Raw genomic sequence first — 23,072 nt, 5'->3', positions numbered from 1 at the left:
AAATTTTATGTTTTTGTTTTTTTAAGGACTTTAGCCCTTGTGACACCACTGCAGAGGAATTTTGTGGTGTCATCATCGCCCCCACAGCAGCTGCTGATGACTTGCGAACGGCCGAAGTTAAAAGGTGAGAAACATTGCTATAAAGAGGACACAACATACAATTAACACAATGCTTACACAGCATGTTAGGAGGGTTGCCTGTATTTCACATAATACCCTTAATACATGTTTTAAAGAATAATTGCTCTCTTGAACATATTTTTAATATTTAAAAAAATATTTCTTCATAATAAGGAAATTGCCAATCCTACAGATGGAGTGAATCTCATCTTTACATAGAATCGCCATCCCCATCACCATCATCCCTGAAGCGGAGATGGGCAGGGTCCAGCCACCGAGAGACTGGGATGCGCATGAGAATGAGACGGGCTCCATCTATATTATAAAATGGTCACCTTATTAAGGGGGACACGTGTTACCCAAATTTGACACGATCCATTGAGGATATAGAGGGGTTTAAAAAAAAAAAAAAACTTCCAAAAGACTTAAGCATGCTAGTATGCATGGATTAATGGAACCATTGTGATGTGGGTAAACATTGGACATGATGCATTGTGCTACATAACATTGCATGGGATTTTCCATTATCTTCCCTGCTGTAGTCAAGATCTGAGGATAACAGAACCATACATTCACTTGTCACTCAAAGGGTAAACCAGGACAAGATACATGCTACTCAGATTTCTCTATCATCCATTTGGAATATTGGGGTCTCAATACGATGAGGAATAGAGGATCCTACGCAGGAGACAGGCACATAGAACTTTCTTCAGAATTGGTGTACTGGCTCCTCCCCTCTACGTCCCCACTCTTAAGCCAGTTTTAGAAAAATGTGCCCTCAAGAGAGGATGCATACTTCTGGAGCTCCAGAAAGTTTTTCTTTTGTTTAATTTATTATTTTGGGTTTGCTGTTTGGGCTATACAGCATTCCTGCTTCGTGGGAACCTGGGGGAAGGGTCAGTTGCAGTCCTCTCAAGGAACTGAACTGCTCCCTGCTGCAGGATCACTGTCCTGGGAGGGTGATTGTAACTGCAGGCATTGCACTGCAGTGAGCACACCCCAAGCATGCCTCACACCCCTTGCTTAGTCCGAAGACATCTGTGTTGAGTATTACCTGGGGTCCCCTTAGTAGGGCACCCCGGTTGTGCAGCAATTTGGTGGAGGTGGCAATGAAAGTATCCCTGCACAGGAGCCGTGCAGCACCCTGCTCAGACTGGATGCTTCTGTACTGTCACTGGCCATTAGGGCATGTTAAAACACTGAAATGCTGTTTACAGTAAAAGTGCCAGTATAAAAACACCAGCGCCATTGTAAGAGGTGGGGCTTGCTCAGAGCGGGACCAGAGCTCTGTGGGCATGCATTTCCTGCATCCTGTGTTCACCATTGTTCAGTAGCAGACAGTCCTCAGCTGTGCCGTCGTTCAAGGGAGTCCTTGTCAGCAGAGACCGCAAGTATCTCGGTATCCCATTTGTCCAAGAAGGTGGTACTCCCAGAGCCTGGGACTTCCACATTTAAGGATACGGCACATTGAAATCCATGTAAACGGCCAGTGGGGCATCTCAATGCCCTGCGCTTACTAGTTGTTGGATGGCTAAGTCCATTTATACTTTTGCATCCCAGATGCAGGAAGGTTTGTTGGGCGACATGCCAGTGGCACAGGTTGCAGAAAAGCTGCACCACATTCAGGATACAGCTAAGGTGCTTTGTGTAGCACCAAAAGAGCTAGGCGCTATAAATGTGCGTAATTCAGCCATGGCAGTGTCAGCAGGCAGGACTCTGTGGTTGCATCTGTGGTTCGTGGATACAGACTGCATGCACAGTGTGGAGAACCTTCCATTTTACGGGGGAGAGACTGTTTGGGGGCGAGCTGCACCTAAGCCCTCTGCATATAACCGTTTTCTCCCACCACAAGAAATTCTTGTGGTGAAAGCTCAGCTATTGCACTTCAGTCACGTCTGAGATGCCTCCTGCCTAGATTTCTGGGTCAGGGATCTTATTTTACACAGTTACAAGCTGGAGCTCGATAGACTGCCTCCCCAGAGATATTTCCGGTCAGGATTCCCAGCAGCTGTGGAGGATCAGGTGATTCTCAAACAGGCAATTCAAAAGCTGGTCCAATCTCATGTGATTTTACCTGTCCCAGTACTGGAACAAAGCCAGGGATGCTACTCCAACCTGTTTGTTGTACCTAAGCCAGATTGCTCGGTAAGACCGATTATCAATCAAGTCCTTGAACCCCTTCCTGTAGATGTTCAAACTTAGGAGTCATTGATGGTGGTAATCGCAGGCCTGGAGGAGGGGGAGTTCCTAGCATCCCTGGACATGAATGATGCCTACCTTCACATTCCACACCAGGCGTATCTCAGATTTGCTCTAAAAGATAAGCATTTCCAGTTCCAGGCCTTTGCATACCTGGACGACCTACTGATAAAGGCACAGTCAGAAGAAAGATTGATAAGGGCAATCGATACCACCATGCAAGTGCTCTCAAACCACGGCTGGATTTTGAATCTGCCGTAGTCTTCACTGGTGCTGACCCGACGTCTCTAGTTCATGGGGATGATTCTAGATACGGTGGAACAGAATGTCTCAAAGGCTGTTGGAGGGCAGGTGGTTTGGGATCCGGGACTGGATTCTCCTCACAACAGATGCCAGACATATGGGCTGGGGAGCAGTGACGCAGGGGGTGCACTTCCAGGGCAAATGGTCTCTCTGGGAATCCAAATTGCACATAAACAATTTGGAGTGGAGAGCAGTGTATTATGCCCTTCTGCAGGCTTATCCTCTACTGAAGAACCATGCAATACAAGTTCAGTCAGACAACGCAACAACGGTTGCTTACATCAACCAGAAAGAAGGAACAAAGTGCAAGGCTTGCATGAAAGAGGTAACTAAGATCCTCTCGTGGGCAGAAACTCATGCAACCGCTATATCGTCCATCTTTATTCTGGGAGTGGACAACTGGGATACGGTCATTAGGTCGACATGCATTAAAATCAAAATGCAGCAAGGTCGACATGACTGTATATCGACAAGGGTTAGGACAACGGGGTCATTAGGTTTTTTCACATTTTCTTTTGAGCTGACATGTGCCAACAGGCGATATTTCATGCAATACCATCCACTAGGGCATGGTGGGAGAATAAAATAGTGTGCCGTGCGTAGCGAGGCACCGTAGCTGAAGCATGGTGAGCGCACGTGGTGCTGCATTTTCAGTGTCCCATTACCATAAGATCTGGAGGAAGTAGATGGCTTGATGTGAAAAAGGTAACTTTCCACCAGCAGATTTTAAACTGGACCGCTTCCTGCAGTTTCTGCAGTTGGGCTTAGGCCTGGGCCTATGTCTGGGATCTTTAAAAGTGCAGATCTTGGCCCTATCCATACTCTTCCAGAAGAAGTTGCCTGAAGTCCAGACGTTTCTCGAAAGGGTTCTGCAGATTTAGTCCACCTTTTGTGCCACCTACGGCACCCTGGGGCTTGGATGTGGTCTTGACGTTCCTACAGTAGTCGTGGTTTGAACTTCAGAAAATGACTTGGTTAAAGTACCTTACATGTGGTATTATTGGCCCTGGCCTCGGCTAGGCATGTGGTGTGGAAGATGAAGTTTACAACAGAAGTGCACGATTAAAATACAGTGCAGCTATGTAAAAAATCACCAGGGGGCAAACATCCAGCAAAATACCCCAGGAATACAAGAACACACAAAAGAAGGTGAAGTGGAGACAACAGCGCACAGTGTATAACCTTTAAAAGTAAAAAAAGGGATTTATATCTCCATTTGTTTCCAATGGAGTGACATACTCTGCAGTTAAACAGGCTTGTAGTGCACCTGTAATGATAGCCTCCTGTATTCACAATGATGTGATATAGGGGTTTATTCTAGTTCATTCTTTCTGACCAAATCCTTCTTAGATGGACAAAACCATGTGCACTGCAGGGGGGGCAGATGTAACATGTGCAGAGAGAATTAGATTTGGGTGAGTTATTTTGTTTCTGTGCAGGGAAAATACTGACTGCATGATTTTACACTGCAATATAGATCTCACTTTGAAGAAAAACCCCACCCAAATCTAATTCTCTCTGCACAAGTTACATCTGCCCCACCCGCAGTGCACATGGTTTTGTCTATCTAAGAAGGATTTTGTCAGAAAGAATGAACTAGAATAAACCCCATAGGGAGGTATAATAGAGAACACAAATAGTGCAAATTATCTTTGCTAAAAATAACAGATTTAATACAGGTCCACACTTACAATAGGTAGACGATTTAAAACAGCATTTGGATAAGTTCCAAACAGTGGAAGCCTTCCTCCGGGAACAGTCCATATAAGACACTCAATAGAGTGTCTCATTTGGACTGTTCCTGGAGGAAGGCTCCACACTGGTCACTGCGGTATCTTGGTGCTGATCCCTTGCCCTGTTCTGGACAGGTACTTGGACCTATGGCCTGACTGCCAAATAACATCTGACCTTGCTGCTTTGCCACTGTTTGGAACTTATCCAAATGCTGTTTTAAATAGTCTACCTATTGTAAGGGTGGACCTGTATTAAATCTGTTATTTTTAGCAAAGATAATTTGCACTATTCGTGTTCTCTATTATACCTCCCTATATCACATCATTGTGAATACGGGAGGCTATCATTACAGGTGCACTACAAGCCTGTTTGACTGCAGAGTATGGCACTCCATTGGAAACAAATGGTGATATAAATCCCTTTTATTACTTTTAAAGGTTATACACTGTGCTCTGTTGTCTCCACTTCACCTTCTTTTGTGTGTTCTCGGCTAGGCACGTGTCAATACTGCATACTATCATACAGGAGCCCTTATCTCGTGTTTCATGAGGATAGGGTGGAGCTTAGGACAAAGAAGCAGTTCCTGCTGAAGTTGGTTTTGGTGTTCCATCTAAATCAGTCCACTGTGGTTCCTTTTGAGTGTAACCTACCCTGGGATTCCTGAATCCTAAATGTGGTTAGAATGCTTCAGACATATGTCAAAGGAACTGCTCATGTCCGCAAGACTGATTGTCTTTTTGTGCTGTACGATGCATGTTCTGTAAGCTTTGGGACATCCCCATCGTATTGAGAACCCAGTATCCCATATGAATGATAGAGAAAATAGGATTTTAATACCTACCGGTAAATCTTTTTCTCTAAGTCCATATGAGATACTGGGCACCCGCCTCAGTGCGCAGTTCTTACTGCATCTGGTTGTCACTGAGTTTTGAATGATGTTGTTCAACCAATGTTGTCACTGTTATTACTTTATGTTGAACAATACAATAAAAGGTTAACAAGTTATGTTACCAGTTCTTAGTGTTGTTTAAGGTGTGTTCGTATGAATCTCACCTCATAACATGTATCACATATGCTTGTCTCGCATACATTCATCCTTCCTCGGGCACAGTTTTCCTTAACTGGCTTGTGGGTGAGGACCTAGAGGGGAGGAACCAGTACAACCATTATGAGGAAAGTTTTTTATGTGCCTATCTCCTGCGGAGGACCCTCTATTCCCCATCGTATTGAGACCCCAGTATCCCTTATGTACTTTGTGAAAAGGATTTACCGGTAGGTATTAAAATCCTATTTTTGTTTGGGTGGTGTTAAGTAAAACAGCACTTTGCATTTTTTAAGCATTTCATTTGTGTACCGCATATGTAATCAATATCAGAGTGTTGAAAATGTGTGTAAAAGATTTAAAAAATAAAAAAAATTACTAACAAGTGACTTGCAGTGCAGGCTATCCAGCAGCCTGCAGACACACAGGAGGATCCTGATTCAGAGGGGACATATATGTTGCACTACATTGATTTTGTGCCCCTCTGCCAACACCATATAAACAAACAACACATCAGTTCTGCCCCACACTGCTGCATCCAAGCCAGGAGCAGCAGTTCTGAATCATCTGGTATACCCGGCAAGAGGAAAATCAGGAGCTGTTGAGGAAGCAATGCAAAAATATGGGCACAAACAAATTATACCATTGTGACAGCTGCCAACATACTCAACAAACATACTGTATGAAGCACACTTTGGATTTGATGAGTGATGACCTTATATAATAGCCAAGATTGCTTCCTGCGAATTTGGAGGCAAATATTTCCAATCCATATGTTAAGAATGATGGAGACCTAGGACCTTTATCTGGTCCATTCACAGGGCCTGTTACACTCTATCCTGGCTGTCTGCTAATAGCAAGCAGCTAGGAGTGTGCTTCATGTTGCTCTCAGCTGCATCCATTGATTACCTCAGCTATGGTATAAAAAGGAATCAGTAGGACTCCACCCTGCTGGTCATAGTTCCTGTTCCTGCTCCATGTGTGGATGGCCTGTACTCCAGCTGGTAATCAGCCTTGGACATTTGCTTTGTCTCTGTCTTCAACCTGCTCTGGATATTCACCTTGTCTCTGTCATCAACCTGGTCTGGATATTTGCCGTCTCTGTTATCAAAAGGACTTTTAGTTAAGTACTTTGGTTCCTGCTAATTCTTACCATATACCGAGTAGCTGGCCTGCATTCTTCCACTACTCTGCATCCTACAATTATCCATAATACTTTGCATTATCTACCTGCATTTCTTGTACCATTAAAACTCACCTTGTTTACTATGGAAATTAGGCTTTATTCTTTGATGCCTGAATAAAGTATTTCATCGTTATTTTCTGTGGACATTCCTTTGAGCTGCATCCAGGTCCTGGCTAGATTTATGTCATTGCTAGCTGCTGTTTTCCCCTGCTTCCAGGCATTATGGTGTTTCCCAGACTTTCTGCACAGAAGGGGTTAATCTGACATACTCATCAGTTACCTTTCCACACCTGGTCCTGAATTCCTCTGCAGCCACAGTTTTGTCTTTGTACCAGCCCTTTGCTTACTCCAGACACTGACACACAGTTTCCAGTCTTCCCGATCCTAACAGGGCCGTGTTCATTCACACGGTGCAGATGTTTGTTGTATGTGCTGGATGCGTGCGGCCAGGGTAAACATACTGTTCACAGGATGCATGCACCCATCCTTGCACGGGGGGACCTATTAGCATTTGGGAATGCCCAGTGTTTCATGAGTATTCCCATGAGAACGCTGGGCATTCTCATGCTAATGGTTGATGACGTGGGTGTGGAGGGAAGGCAGCTGACATCACCGGATGTCAGCAGCCACCTACTTCCCTCAGAGTGCACACGCACATCTAAGGTTGCTCTGAGCAAAATGAGTTGTAAGCATGGTACAGTATGGTTGCAGTAAAGTATTTTGAGTAACTGGAATAAGAAAATGAAAACACAGAACTCACTAACCTTTTTTCCTTACAGGAACTTTTTACAAACATTTTAAATAACCTAAGTAAGGTTTTAAAAACTTGATGAGTGGAAATCTTATTGTTTATGGGTATCTGAATCCGTATCATTGTTACCCCTAGCTGAAGGTCCCCCACCTTTATAAACCACAGACTACTGTCCTTAAAACAGACATAGACCAGTATGATAGGAGAGAGGAGGCATTATATACCTACCTCCATCAAGTTTTAAATAATCCACAGGGAACTGCACAGGCAACAGATATGGTCTCAGTTGCTGCCACCGCACCGTCTTCCCAGAATGACACTACACTACGGACATCTCCTATTCGTCCAAAATCACCTGACTTGTCAGGCACATATATGTCAAATCTAGCTATAACACCTCTAACAGATGGGAGAAGCAGGCAAATGGTGCCACTGACTTCTACTCCATTACATAGTGACATGTCACCACTGTCCCTAAACCCTATGAGGCTTATTACAGCCCCTCCAGGAGATGTCACTTACTCCATGCATGTCCCTCCCTTGGATGGCATGTGAATTTAGAGCGCTGGTAGAGAAAATGGCAGATCCACGTAAAGACCCAAGAGCAGCTTGGGAACACATAGTCTTGATTAAAAATATGCACAATCCAGCATACAAGGATTTACTACAGCTATTGCTTGCTGTATTTAAACCCAATTATTATTCATCTCTAGCATTCCACTTACAGTGGGATTCTGCAGAAGAACCAGATGCTAGAGGGTTGGCAATAAAATGGACAGAGTTAGAGACCACATTCAATAAAGCTTTCCCTACAGTAATAGGCTGGACACAGATTGTGGGCATTGCTTAAAATCAGAAAGAATCAGTAGCAGGTTACACTGCTAGATTATTTAAAATTGCGATATGCCATGGTGGCATTTCTTACATACATGGAAAAGAGAACTTTGCTCCCTTGTTAATTACAGCTTATGTGGAGGACCCATACAGTCCAAACTTAAGACACTGTTAAAGTCGAGTTGCATACACGCCATTTTAGGATAGTATGGCCGCCATTTTGGTTCGCAGAGTTGCGCAAATAAAGTTTCCATACCCGAGTCTGTGTGACAAAGTGGACCAGAAGCGTAGCCATACTATTACACATAAATTCATAAGAACATACTGACACTAAATAAAATATAGTTAAAGGTTTAGAACGCCACACATAGCTTAGTTAGCATTGCATACATCCGTCTGTATCATGTTTAGTATCGTTACGTTCCGTTTCTTATGCGCAGTATTCCGGTCATTGCGAATATTTCGCAATACATACGGTCCGATAGTTATGTACAAAATCCATAACTCCAAGACAGTTTCTGTTTAAAAGTAAATAACAAAAGAATCTAGTTGTAACCGGTTTCTACTGCTATTTACAACCCCTGACGACGATACCAACAAACAAAGAACTCCAAAGTTCACTCCCCTGCACCTATTCAAACCAGGTGCATCATTTTACCCCCAATCACAGAGAACCTGACATACGACCTCCGACCAATAGGAAGGGCCTTTGACCTCCCCCTTCTGACCCTATAAGATAGGTGACCCAGGGCGGCCTTGGTCACTTCGGCACATCTTCCTTTCCCTGACCTTCGACCGGGCTATAGTTCAACCCTGAACGATAGCGAGCTCCGACCGGACTGCGCTGCGCATATTTGATGGGACGGTAAACGGTTGCATTCACGGTACTTATTTTCATTGTATTGTTGGCTGATTGTATCCTGTATCTGTATTTTCTTCTCCTAGTAGAGCCTGTTTATTATACTCATTGTTAGACTATTGTATCACTTGTTATACCTGTATTCCTGTAACCCCCTTTTGTCCGTTAGGGACTTAAATACATCTTTTTACGGAGTTCCTATCTCCTTACTTCTATACTGTGGTTGTGTCTGTTTATTCGCATATAGCGATAAGGTATATTACGGACACTGTCCTTAAAGGTATATTCGCAGATTAGAGTAAGAGTACTGCGAAAGGATCTCTTATTAAGGTATTGGTTCTTTGGTGTGCGATACACAATAAAGGTACGCTACGCTGCGCTACGTTTTGTTCGCACGTAGCTAGGTATAAAGGGTACGCTGGTTACGGACATAATACGTAACCTGCGCTTTTCACTTATTGTTTCTTTGGTCATATTTAATCCCCATTAACAATTGGGGGCATCGTCCGTCCGTTTCACATTCTAGAGCTCAGTACCAGGCGCGCGGCTTGACCTATACCAGCAAAAGGGTGGAAGTATTTATTATCCATTGCTGGATAGGCCAGGTCCGCGGCGGTGCGGGGTTCGAGAAGTGCTAGTGTTGAACCCGAAGTACAATAAGTGAAATCCAAGGAAACATTAAGCCACGTGTTTTAAAGCATATTTAAGTGTTTAGTAAACTGTACTTCTGCCTGCCACAAGTAGTTTAACGGGGTATGGTGTCTTGAGTTGCTTGTTCAATACAGTATATGTGCCACGTGCGATAAGGTTCGCACACGTGGAGACAAAGGCCTGTGTTTTATTATAGTACATAGAGGATCCCTTCTGTGCAAAACTATAACTTTTATTGTCAGTTACTGCAGGGCCAGGGACTCCGCCACGTGGCGATAAGTTCCGGGCCTTTTACAGTAACGTAAAGTGTCTATTGTGTATTACGCAAGGTGCGCGCGCACGTGCTCACATCGGGAAATTTTCGCATCTTTGTACGTGATTTACGGATTAAGTGTGGGACTTATTTCGCATCTTGATACGTAACTTTCGGACGAAGTTAAGGGATTTATTCCACATTTAGGCGCAATTACTGCGTATAGCGAAACTTGAGCGCAACCTTGCAAATACACTATAGAACACGTGGGTGGCCGATTCATCGGCGGCCTGTGAACAGATTTAACAAAACACACGTACACACATGGCTGTTCACTGGCACTGCACATGCAGCACACATAGGAACGCAAAGGTGAACAGTATTGAATCACTAGCTTTATTTAAAACAGTATAGTAATATACTGTGGATAAGGCGGTGATTAATAAGAGAAAATAAGTTTTTCTTTTTGTTCATTTTCTCATAAACAAGCAACTCAAGCATTATTTTAATAGATTCCTATAGCTATTTAAAAGGGATTTATACCTGCATAAGTACCTAGTGAGAAGCTACCAGCCTGGGAAGATTTTTCTGTACAGAAATATTTCAAATTTAAGCATAAGACCAAGGTGTAACTAGCGCCCAGTGTGAAACAAAACTGAGGCGAACGGGTGTGTGACGGCACGACTCAAGCGCAGTGTAGTCCAGTGTAGGACAGTCCAGGTAGGACAGGGTGCACGTGACGACGTGCCCATAGGAACTGCCCCTTCCGTGGAACTACCTATTTTGATCCACTGGGAGGGTACAAGAAGCTAAATCGGAACCCAGTGATCCGATCAGCTGCTTTAGAAATACCAGTTTTTGGGGGTACAGGAAAAACAAGTTTTGCTGTGTCCTGGAAAAACTGCCGCACCTTGCAAGTTGATTAGTAGTTCGCTACTAGTTGAAAGACTTGGTGATTGAGTACATTACCTCGCATAGTGGGCTTTACGCTTGATTGCGGAATAGTGCCATTTTGTGGAGAAGGAGTGATTTGGGAGTGACTCACTGATAAAAGGCCCTCCGGTTTCTGCTAGCTGTGAACGTTTTTTCCTGTAATTATGGGTAATAACGGGTCACACAGGGATACCGAGTCAGTTAGGGAGGAATCTAGTCGACCCAAAGGGTCGGCGGCTTTCATAATGTGCTGTAAGCACGGTGAACGAGCAGTTGTTTACCAAAAGAAATGGAAAAGAATGACACAAGGCAGCAAACTAGAATTTCCCAGTGTTGGTAGCTTTGATCCAGAAATCTTATCGGCAGTAAAAGATGAAATATGTCTACTCTCCAGTCGTAAGACGAGAGTGAACCACATAGAAATTCTTAAATTGTGGCAGAAGGAAGGGCAGGAACAATGGGGAATCAAATGTCTGGCAATACCAGGTGCAATCAGCCACAATAAGAATGCAGCCGCTACCGCTCCCCCACCCCCATATGTGCCGAAGGGGTTAATAACTAATAAGCAAGACATGAGTAATAATGTAACAGTTGCTAACTTGTATCCTGTCTTATCCCCTTATAAGGAAACCCGAGAAGAAAACGAGCAGCTGTTGGCACTGGCCGTCTCCCATGCAATTAATATGATTGAAGGAAAGGCTGAACCAGCAAAACCTGCTGCTGGGGCTCCAGCACAGGAAGAGGAGACGGCTGATGCCAACAGCATAGTCTTGGACCCAGGTAAGAAAGCACTACACAACACAGACACAGACAGCCCCACGCCAGGACCCAGTAATGCGGATGTGGTACAAACATACCCTTTAAGCACGCTGGAGGTTCCCTATGGTAAGGCAGACAGAGAGGGTGTGATACCTACCAGAAAGATGGCCATGCTAAACCCATGGACACGGTTAGAACTGCGGTCCATCATTTCAGATTTCCCTGATCCTAGGAAAGATCTGACATTATGTCAGAAATTTGTAAGGGATCTGGGAAACTCTGATGAACCCACCAACAAGGATTGGAGAATCATGTTGAGGGCCTGTCTCCCTACTCACATCGATATCTTGAAATTTATTCAGGATAGCGGGTTGAGAGCCGACAAGGAAATAAATGATGAGGTCAACCAGGAAAATATACGCCTAATAAACCTACAGTTGGGGGTATATTTTCCTGCAGCAGTGGAATATAGCAAGATATTCACTATCAAACAAAAAGATGGTGAAGCAGCTAGCGAATATTTCAACCGGGGTTTGATGACGGTATCAAAACACACTGGTGTCGCCGATCCTAAGGATAACCCACACCTGAGGGAGATGGTTGTCTCTGTGTTAGTGGAGGGGCTGAGAGAGAAATTGAGGAACAGGGTCCAGACATCGTTCCCAAATTGGCGAGGAATGACAGTAGATGCCCTACGGGAATCTGCTGTAGCCCATGACAAAAACATATAAAAAAACAGAGAGATGCAAACCGAAAAACTAATGGCGGTTAGCATCCAAGCTTTTTCAAAGGTCCCAAATAAAGCTGCATACCAACAAAACACCAGAGACGCAGGTAGAAAGCCAATAATTTGCTATAACTGCAATAAGGAAGGACACTACTCCGCACACTGCAGGTCAGGAAACCCCAGGAGTTACAAAACACATAGGCGAGACTGGGAGCCTCACCAGGGTGAGACGCGGAGATACCCAACCCCTAGACAATGGGAGGAGACAGACAGGTCACGCAACATGCCTCCTCCCCATCTGATGGCTGACACGGTACTAAGGGCAACCCAGGTAAGACAATAGGAAACAGGTCATACCTGTATCCTACAGCCAGTTAGACTAACACAACACCTTAGAGAGGAACCTCAGGTAAAGGTTGATATAGCTGGAGTAAGGCAAACCTTCTTGGTTGATACAGGGGCGGCCAGATCTGTTCTCAACACTCCTCTTCACTTGGGTTTCACCGACCAATCAGTAGCAGCAATTGGGGTAACAGGAAAAATACAACATTACCCACTGACGAAACCAGCAGAGGTTACAATCGGGCCTCTGCATACCAAACACTCTTTTCTGTTGGCTGCAGCGGCCCCAACTAACCTCCTGGGTAGAGATTTACTATGTAAAATGGGATGTGTCATCTATTGCACCCCCGATGGGGTATTCCTGGACACTCCTAGAAATCTTACACAAGAAGTGCAAGATATGCTGGACAGTCCTCAGAGGCTAATGTTGTATTCCACTGTTGTAGAGTCGAATCCATCTAGGGTAGCTGAAATTACAGCACAAATACCGGGTTCCCTTTGGACTAAAGATGGACAGGATGCTGGGCTGATGGCAAATGTAGCTCCAGTAGAGATCCGTTTAAAAGAAGGCAGGATAGCCCCAAAAATACCGCAATACCCTTTAAAACCTGAAGTTGAGCTAGGAGTATACCCTGTGATCCAGCGATTGCTCCAACAGGAAATCCTAGTTAGAACTTCCAGCACGGCCAATAGTCCCATCTTTCCTGTGAAAAAGAGCGGGGGGAGGGGCTACAGACTAGTGCAGGATTTAAGAGGGGTAAACAAAGTAGTTGAGAGCCAATTCCCCGTAGTGCCAAACCCAGCTGTCATCCTAATGCAAATCCCACCTCACTGTACTCATTTCACAGTCATTGACTTGTGTTCTGCATTTTTCTCTGTCCCTTTACACCCTGACAGCCAGTATCTGTTCGCCTTCACCTACAGAGGAGTACAGTATCCCTGGACACGACTCCCCCAGGGATTCATAGACCGCCCCAGCATCTTCTCCCAGGCCTTGCATGATTGTTTACAATCCTTTCAACCAATGAGTGGTTCGATACTAATACAATATGTCGATGACTTATTGTTGTGTTCTGAGTCACTGGAGTCATCAGTGGATGACACTAGACAGCTGCTGATGCATCTCTCAGAGACAGGACATAAAGTATCAAAGGATAAGCTACAATTATGCCAGACCAGGGTTAAGTATCTGGGCCACTGCCTTACCCAAGGGCTGAGACACCTCACCGACGACCGAATCCAAGCGATTCGAAACATGGCACTGCCACAAACCCAGCACCAGATCCGTACGTTCCTAGGCATGTGTGGATACTGTCGCAATTGGATCCCAGGATTCTCTATTCTGGCATTACCACTACAAGAGATGGTTTCCTCAACTAAGCCAGACCGGGTCTCTCATACTGAGGAATCTGAGCTGGCTTTCGAGGAACTAAAGGTGAGCCTAACAAAGGCCCCAGCACTGGGAATGCCAGATTATGGGAAACCCTTTGAACTGTACGGAACTGAATCAGCTGGGTGTGCGGCAGGAGTACTTGTCCAAAAACATGGTGATGCCAACCGACCAGTAGCGTACTACAGTGGCCAGCTGGACACAGTAGCATGCTCACTCCCAACTTGCTTACGAAGTGTGGCCGCAATAGCACAACTAGTAAACAAGAGTGAGGATGTGGTGTTAGGACACGATTTAACTGTTCATGCTCCCCATGCTGTCTCTGCCCTCCTAAATTCTGCCCAAACACGTCATGTGTCCTCAGCACGGTTCACCAAGTGGGAACTGGCGCTGATGGCCCCAGTAAATATTACCATCAAAAGATGCAACACACTAAACCCAGCCACATTCCTTCCTCATGTGCCCTCCAAGGCACAAAGGGTGGAGGGTGATGGGAATGTTGCTGAATATGGTAAAGCAGAGTTTAGTGAGGGTGAGGACAAGCATGATTGCATGACCTACCTGAATCAGACCTTTACAGCACGTCCTGACATAAGCGACAGCCCATTAAGTGAGGTAGACATAACCTTATTCACTGATGGTAGCTGTCATAGACAAACGGAGACGGGAGAGCTGTGCACAGGCTACGCGGTAGTAGATGGAGAAGGTATTGTGGAAGCTGAACCCTTGGGACCACCTCACTCAGCACAAGTAGCAGATCTGGTGGCACTGACCAGAGCATGTGAACTGGCCAAGGGAAAATCAGTTAACATATATACCGACTCCAGATATGCTTTCGGAGTAGTACATGATTTTGGAGCCCTATGGCGCCTCCGAAATTTCATGACGGCGGCTGGCACACCAGTGGCGCATGCGACATACATTAGAAGACTTCTCGGAGCTATCCAGCTTCCAGACAGAGTGGCTGTTATCAAGTGCAAAGCTCACACATCAGAGAAGGACCCGGTGTCCCTTGGTAACAGCCGCGCTGATGAGGCAGCGAAAAGGGCCACATGCCCTGTCAATATTTCCACCCATCCTACAAACCTCTGTACACTGAACATGGTATCCACATCCAAACTGATAGACATGCAGAATTTGTGTTCCCCACAGGAAAGAGCAATATGGAAGTCGAAGGGATGTGGCCAAGAGTCCACCGGACTTTGGAGAGATGGACACGGGAAACCAGTGGCCCCCAGGGCATATCTTCCTAGTCTAGCCGAGGCGGCCCATGGGCTGACACATCTTGGGAAGGAAGGTATGTGCAAACTGGTAAAGGCCTACTGGTGTGCACCAGGGTTCGCTTCTCAAGCAGGTAGAGTGGCAATGTCATGCCTCACCTGTTTGAGGAAGAACATTGGAAAAGCCATCCCAACAGAGCCATCCCACATCCCTCCTACAGAAGGCCCTTTCCAGGTAATACAAATCGACTTCATACAGTTACCACCCTGTAGAAATTTGAAATATGTATTAGTATGTGTTGACATGTTTTCCAGCTGAGTGGAGGCTTTCCCCGCTGCCTCCAACACTGCTACCTTTACAGCAAAGAAAATATGTCAAGAGTTTGTCTGTAGATATGGTATCCCAAAGGTCATTGAGAGTGACAGAGGCACTCATTTCACAGGAGAGGTCTTCCAAATCATGTGTAAACTCCTGGGGATTAATAGTAAACTTCATACTCCATATCGTCCCCAGGCGAGCGCCAAAGTTGAGAGAATGAATGGTACTATTAAGAACAAATTGGGTAAAGTTATGGCTGAAACAGGGTTGTTATGGCCAGAGGCATTGCCTATTGTGCTGTATAGCATTAGGACCACTCCCAGGGCTCCGCTCAACTTGTCCCCCTTCGAGATATTGTTTGGTCGGCAGCCACACGTCATGATAGACCCACAGGATGATCTCAAATGTAACAATGAGCTAACTGTACAGTATATCCTAAAGCTAAACAAACAGCTAAGGAAACAACAAAAGGAGCTGAATTTATTGACACCTGATATGCCTACCGTGAATTGTCATAATCTTAAACCAGGAGACTTTGTTATGATCCGAATTTTTTTTACGCTCAGGTTGTTTGATAGACCGTTGGGAAGGACCGTACCAAGTTTTGTTGACCAGCACTACATCAATTAAAGTCGCAGAGAGAGAGACTTGGATACATTCGTCCCACTGCAAGAAAGCCAGTAACCCAGAGTTCCAGTGTGCAGAGAGCGAAAGAGAAGAAGTGTCGCTAGAAGCATTGTTCCGGGAAGACTGAAAGGCAGCCAAGGTCAAGCAACCTGAGCGAACAAAGGTCCAAGAGCAGAGCAAATAAAAGTCCCCTGGTAGAGATGATGGAAGGACTCCAAGCAATAGGTTCACAGTTATATATCTATTTCCTTGTTTTCTTCCTGTTTCCTCTTCCTTATCCAAGGATACTCGGTGACTGCCACATTCTAGAGCGATCGGAGCGGAGTTCTGACAGTGTAATAATGGACCCAGATATGGGTGAAGTAGAATCCCTAAATCAGCTTGATACTTTACCCATAACAGGAGAAGGTAAAAGGTATGAGGAAAACGTAGTTCAAGGGTTATGTGATGGGTTATTGTCTGGTGAGTACTGTGTCTGTAGATATTGTCAACCGAAAATGGAAGAAGAATGCATCCAGCGATGTCAGTCGACAAGTAAGGCAACTACAGGCCGACATCCCTTGAGTGATTACCACTCACTAGTGGGTAAGGTCTTAAACCAAACAGAATGCTGGGTGTGTTCACAAGTGCTACATAAAAGGAGTAGTGTAGGCCTAGTCCCATAACCGCTTAATATTTCAGAGATAAGCGTATTAAATAAAGGGAGGCCACTGGATAAGAGATACCTGTATACCAGGTCCCCTAGTCTTAGATTACACCCATACCAAGTGGATAAGTCCCTGGTATGTATGAACTTCTCGAGTTCCAGAACGATTGGTACTTGGGAAGTGACATGGCACAACCAGACAATAACTTACTCCCAGCGTCCAGATGGAGAGCCTATTGATAAGGAATTATTGTTAAAGATCCGCACCAGTGGGAGACATTATAAATATGTCTACACGGTGAAGAAAAGTAAAATGATGGCCGGCAGAGTATCAGCCGGCTACTGTAATATGACTTTACAGCCAGAAACCTGTGAGGAACAAGTCAGGGAGCAGGGGACAGGAATGTTCTTATGGATAATGTGTGACAAAATCATGAAATACTCTGTCCCTTATTTCCTCCCTGACGACGTTTATTATATTTGTGGTAGAAGGGCGTACAAATGGCTCTCCATGAACTACGTTGGAATTTGTTATTTAGGTAGAGTGTTACCTGAAGTGATGACCCTCACACATGAGGAGATGGTAAGCATACACAGAGGTATACCTCCTCCTTACACTCATACCCATTATGATCAAATCCATAAAAGGGATTTAACAATCAAGAAAGAACCCCTAGCTTCGGAAATGATACACGAGTCGTTCGGTATCCAACTCCTCATTGCATTAGATATCACCCATACCGCCAGAGGAGTCATAAATTTTAAGTATATTCAAGCATTAGCCAGCTTGGTAGATAACATCACTGAGATTTATGATGACACCTTTAGATACACTGGGAAGGAGTTACAAGCGTACAAAAGAGAGCTAGTCCAACATCGGATGGTGTTGAACTATCTGACAGCTATGACAGGAGGATACTGTGTCACCCTCTCTACACAGTTTGGGGTGAAATGTTGTACATACATCACCAACAATACTGAAGACCCAGAAGAAATCATCGATCATCGGATGGATGAGATTCTTCAGCTTAAATGGGAATTTAGAAGGGAACACCATATCAGCCTGGCAGAAATAGGTAACAAAGTCAGCGAATGGACCTCCTGGTTGAATCCAATGCACTGGTTCTCCGGTTTAGGAGAATGGGCGCAAGGAATCATAGTTAACATAGGAAAACTCCTTCTCTGTATCGGTGGTGCCATCATAGTCTTTGTGCTACTGTTCAAATGTTTAAAGGTGGTGACCCGGGGAAAGACAAAACGTACCAAAATCATGAGTGTAAGAACGAGAGATGCAGAGGAAGACCAGGGTTTGGTATATGACCCTAGAATCGAAACCACCTCCCTTTAAAGAAACCATATTTGTGAACGTGTATATGTTGTAACCTCCCTTGTTTTTATTTTTATCCCAAAAATTGTACATTATCCTTCGTCACCCTGAGTAGATTGTTCGATAAATGCGGCCCATCGTTTATCCATGATCCTGGATCGGCCAAAGAGCAGATGGTTTACTCCCCTTATATGTTCAATTCACGGATCCAAATTTCTCTGTTAGGATTATGAATTTCTGTATTGTTGTTTAAAATATTTTGTATTGTAACAGTTTTATATTTACTGTTAAAGGGTGGACTGTTAAAGTCGAGTTGCATACACGCCATTTTAGGATAGTATGGCCGCCATTTTGGTTCGCAGAGTTGCGCAAATAAAGTTTCCATACCCGAGTCTGTGTGACAAAGTGGACCAGAAGCGTAGCCATACTATTACACATAAATTCATAAGAACATACTGACACTAAATAAAATATAGTTAAAGGTTTAGAACGCCACACATAGCTTAGTTAGCATTGCATACATCCGTCTGTATCATGTTTAGTATCGTTACGTTCCGTTTCTTATGCGCAGTATTCCGGTCATTGCGAATATTTCGCAATACATACGGTCCGATAGTTATGGACAAAATCCATAACTCCAAGACAGTTTCTGTTTAAAAGTATATAACAAAAGAATCTAGTTGTAACCGGTTTCTACTGCTATTTACAACCCCTGACGACGATACCAACAAACAAAGAACTCCAAAGTTCACTCCCCTGCACCTATTCAAACCAGGTGCATCATTTTACCCCCAATCACAGAGAACCTGACATACAACCTCCGACCAATAGGAAGGGCCTTTGACCTCCCCCTTCTGACCCTATAAGATAGGTGACCCAGGGCGGCCTTGGTCACTTCGGCACATCTTCCTTTCCCTGACCTTCGACCGGGCTATAGTTCAACCCTGAACGATAGCGAGCTCCGACCGGACTGCGCTGCGCATATTTGATGGGACGGTAAACGGTTGCATTCACGGTACTTATTTTCATTGTATTGTTGGCTGATTGTATCCTGTATCTGTATTTTCTTCCCCTAGTAGAGCCTGTTTATTATACTCATTGTTAGACTATTGTATCACTTGTTATACCTGTATTCCTGTAACCCCCTTTTGTCCGTTAGGGACTTAAATACATCTTTTTACGGAGTTCCTATCTCCTTACTTCTATACTGTGGTTGTGTCTGTTTATTCGCATATAGCGATAAGGTATATTACGGACACTGTCCTTAAAGGTATATTCGCAGATTAGAGTCAGAGTACTGCGAAAGGATCTCTTATTAAGGTATTGGTTCTTTGGTGTGCAATACACAATAAAGGTACACTACGCTGCGCTACGTTTTGTTCGCACGTAGCTAGGTATAAAGGGTACGCTGGTTACGGACATAATACGTAACCTGCGCTTTTCACTTATTGTTTCTTTGGTCATATTTAATCGCCATTAACAACACAGACATCGGACTGGAAAACAATATCTTTAAACAATGTTATTGAGTGGTGCAGGCTCCATGAATCTAACTTGTTTGAGAAAGACACAAATAGACAACAGAAGCTCATGAATTTATAGATAAAAGCAGCTGAAGCAACCACTCAGCAGGCAAACAAAAACATCCAGTGTTAAGAAACCAGATTCTCAGAGGGGAGTAATCTGTTATAACTGTCAGGAAACAGGACACTTATCCTATGACTGCAGAAGACCCCTCAGACAGAGGAGGCAGAGATGTGATGACAGGAATGGTAGGCTACCCCAAAATAATACTTATTGACATGAGGCAGTGGTTCCTGTGCACATTATGATGGAGACAGAACAGACTGATCCCATAGTTAATTTAATTGTGAAAGACAAAATAATCCCTTGTCTGATTAACACCGGAGCCACTTCCTCAGTTATTGCAGGTAGTCAGAATTTTCCTGTTACTAAGAAAACTGTCGCAACAGTAGGGGTGTCTAACAACCCAATTAAAATGGCTATTTCAGAACCCTTAACTGTTACTCTTATGGCCACCATTGCACCTGTCAGTTTGCTTGGTCGTGATCTGCACATAGCACTCAGGTGTTCCATCAGTTGTTCACCTAACAGGGTATACTTGCATGTGTCAGAACACAACACTGACTAAGTGCCAGACGTCTTGTGGCAACCTGAGTCATGTAAACTCAAGTTATGCAGACTCTGCCAGGGTGGCTGTATCAGGTCTCTGAGCAACTGTGGATAAAAGACAGTACACATATAGGGCTAACCAAATCTGTAGAGCCAGTGTGTATTATACTTAAGCCTCACAAGCAGCTTCCTAAACTGCCCCAGTATCCACTCAAGCCAGAGGCAAAGCAGGGAATTTTTCCGGTGCTCCAGAGACTTCTAGAACAAGGGTTGTTTGGTTAAACCTTAACCCCCGTGAGTATGGGAATAGGGGAGGAGGACCCCCAGCAAAAGTGCTCATGTAGATTCATGCAGGACCTGAGAGCTGTCAAAGCTGCAGTTCTCCCTTTGGTCCCAAATCCCGCAACAATTCTTATGCAGATACCACAAGAGTGTTCTCACTACTTCGTAATTGATTTGTGCTCTGCTTTCTTTTCAATCCCCATTTACCCATTTAGCCACTACCTTTTTGCCTTTATCTACAAGGGACAACATTCCCCTTGGACCAGTCTACCTATGGGGTACACGGATGCTCCTGTACTGTTTGGACAAGCATTAAATGAGGATTTGAGTCACTTTACACCATTAGGTGTCTCCACCCTCATTCAATATTTAGATGTTCTTCTACTCTGTTCACCCTCGCTGGCAGTCTCTGAACAAGATACTAAGGCTTTGCTATGTTTTTTAGCAGACAGAGGACACTAGGGGTGAAATGTAATAGGATGAGAGATTCAGAAAGTGAGAGATTTGGTAAGAAATCTCCAGTTTTTTTAAAGTGGCAATCATTGACACAGCAAAATCACACTGGTTTTGCTGTGTAAATGATTGCCACTTTAAAAAAACTGGAGATTTCTTACCAAATCTCTCACTTTCTGAATCTCTCATCCTATTACATTTCACCCCTAGGTGTCTAAAGACAAATTGCAATTATGCTCCCAGAGAGTACAGTATATTGGGAAATGCAAAACAAAGGGTCACCTACACATAACCACAAAGAAAGTGTATACCATTCAGAAGGTAAAGTTACCTCTGAATAAGAAGCAGATACGAGCTTTCTTGGCAATAACCGGTTACTGTAGACAGTGGACACCTAACTATTTACAGTTAGCTGCACCTTTATATGATCTAACCAAACAATCTATTCCCAATACTCTCTACAGCATACAGAAGACCCCGAGCAAGCGTTCCAGACGTTGAAAGAATTGCTCTTGCAACCACCAGCATTGGGCATACCACATTATAACAAACCTTTTTCTGTCATGGGCCATGCTGCAGTACTATTAACTGTCTGCCTGAGAGCTGTAGCAGCTGCTGCCACCCTGGTTGACAAATATGCAGACATCGTAAACCTAAACCAGCCATTGTATTTATATGTACCATATGCAGTAGCGACCCTACTTACATGCAAGCAGACTCAACACTTAACTACTGTACCTCAAGGCTCACCAAGTGGGAATTAGCATTGCTTGAGCCCAGAAATCTCATCATTTAGCGATGCAACATTTTAAGTCCTGTGACCCTTTTGCCATTAGGAGATTAGCCTTTACAGACTCAGAAGAGGAGGATGATGACACACATGACTGTCTTCTAGTAGTAGCACAAAACTTCTCCCATATATGATCAATATAAGCAAACAAGTTAAGCAGATACTTGATGCTGTTACTTCCTTGCAGCCCAGCCACCCTGAGACATGCCATGATTTAGAGCAGTGGTTCCCAACCTTTTTTCTCTCCCGTACCCCTTGATTAGGCTTTTCATTTATGAGTACCCCCTCCTCTCAATTTGATATATCCACAGAACTTCTGAGTGAAGTGGAAGTGAGTGGTATGTGTGTACTTATATTAAGGAGTGTGCGGTCAGGAATCCGTTCCCTCTGTGTCTGGCCACTGGCTGTGTCCCACTAACGCCTGTAGAATTAAAGCCACTGTTTCCTCCACCCGTGTCAGATCGCTGATGTCTGAGGGCAGCTGGGGTAGCTCCCAGTGGATTGCTGGTCAGGCAAAAGCAGGAGGAGATGCAAATGATGCTGCCGTCTGAACCAAATATGATGCAACGTGGTTTGTCTCAATGGCAATGGGAGATTTTTTCCACCATCGGGAAACTTCTTTTTATGTTTCCGCCATTATCAATATTATTTTCAGGTACCCCCAACAGGTCTGCAAAGTACCCCCAGGGGTACTAGTACCCCAGGTTGAGAACCACTGATTTAGAGCCTGATGATTTTTGTAATGATTAAAAACTTGTCATATCGGTGGGAAGGACCTTGCCAGGTTTTGCTGAGGACTCCAACAGCTGTGAAAGTCAGAGAAAAGTCTACCTGGTTACATGCTTCTCATTGAAAAAAGGTTCACTCTGACCCACCCAAAGATCATCCTGAGGACATTCTGCTGACAGTCTCACCTGTTTTGCTTTCAGGACTGTGACCACCAGGTAGGACATAATAAAGCCTCTGGTGTGTTGCCACCTAAGTCAGAAAAGAGTATAAACTTTCCTCTATACGTGAAGAAATGTAGAGTATTTGGATGCTGTGCATGTTGCTTACTAGAATTGGGCCGGCTGTGAGCGAGGCGTTTCTTTTGAATGGCTCACTTAAAAGAGAGAGTGCGTCATTGCTTCCAAAAAGGTGAATGGCCATTCTTTTAGTTTAAGTTTCGTTTTCATACAATGCAGCATTTGCC

The 23,072-nt window shown here is 44.3% G+C and overlaps 2 protein-coding genes across 4 annotated transcripts in view; one reads left to right on the top strand and one right to left on the bottom strand.

The window, feature by feature from the left end:
- Positions 1-19,427, top strand: part of LOC146075713 (uncharacterized) — a 40,649-nt gene extending 21,222 nt beyond the window's left edge. For all 3 annotated transcript variants that reach the window (XM_083185242.1, XM_083185232.1, XM_083185223.1), the window contains exons 2-3: positions 27-124; positions 16,189-19,427. In XM_083185242.1, the coding sequence (XP_083041368.1) occupies positions 27-124; positions 16,189-16,376 (286 nt within the window). In that variant the 3' untranslated portion in view covers positions 16,377-19,427. The remainder of the gene's footprint in view (positions 1-26; positions 125-16,188) is intronic.
- ELAVL2 (ELAV like RNA binding protein 2) overlaps positions 1-23,072 on the bottom strand; it is a 230,077-nt gene that overhangs the window by 167,492 nt on the left and 39,513 nt on the right. The window lies entirely within an intron of this gene.

Source organism: Crinia signifera, chromosome 1 (genome assembly GCF_055691185.1).
Source record: "Crinia signifera chromosome 1, ASM5569118v1, whole genome shotgun sequence".
NCBI classification, from domain to species: Eukaryota; Metazoa; Chordata; class Amphibia; order Anura; family Myobatrachidae; genus Crinia; species Crinia signifera.
The sequence above is the reverse complement of the archived record's forward strand: the minus strand, read 5'-3'. Positions and strand labels throughout refer to the sequence as shown.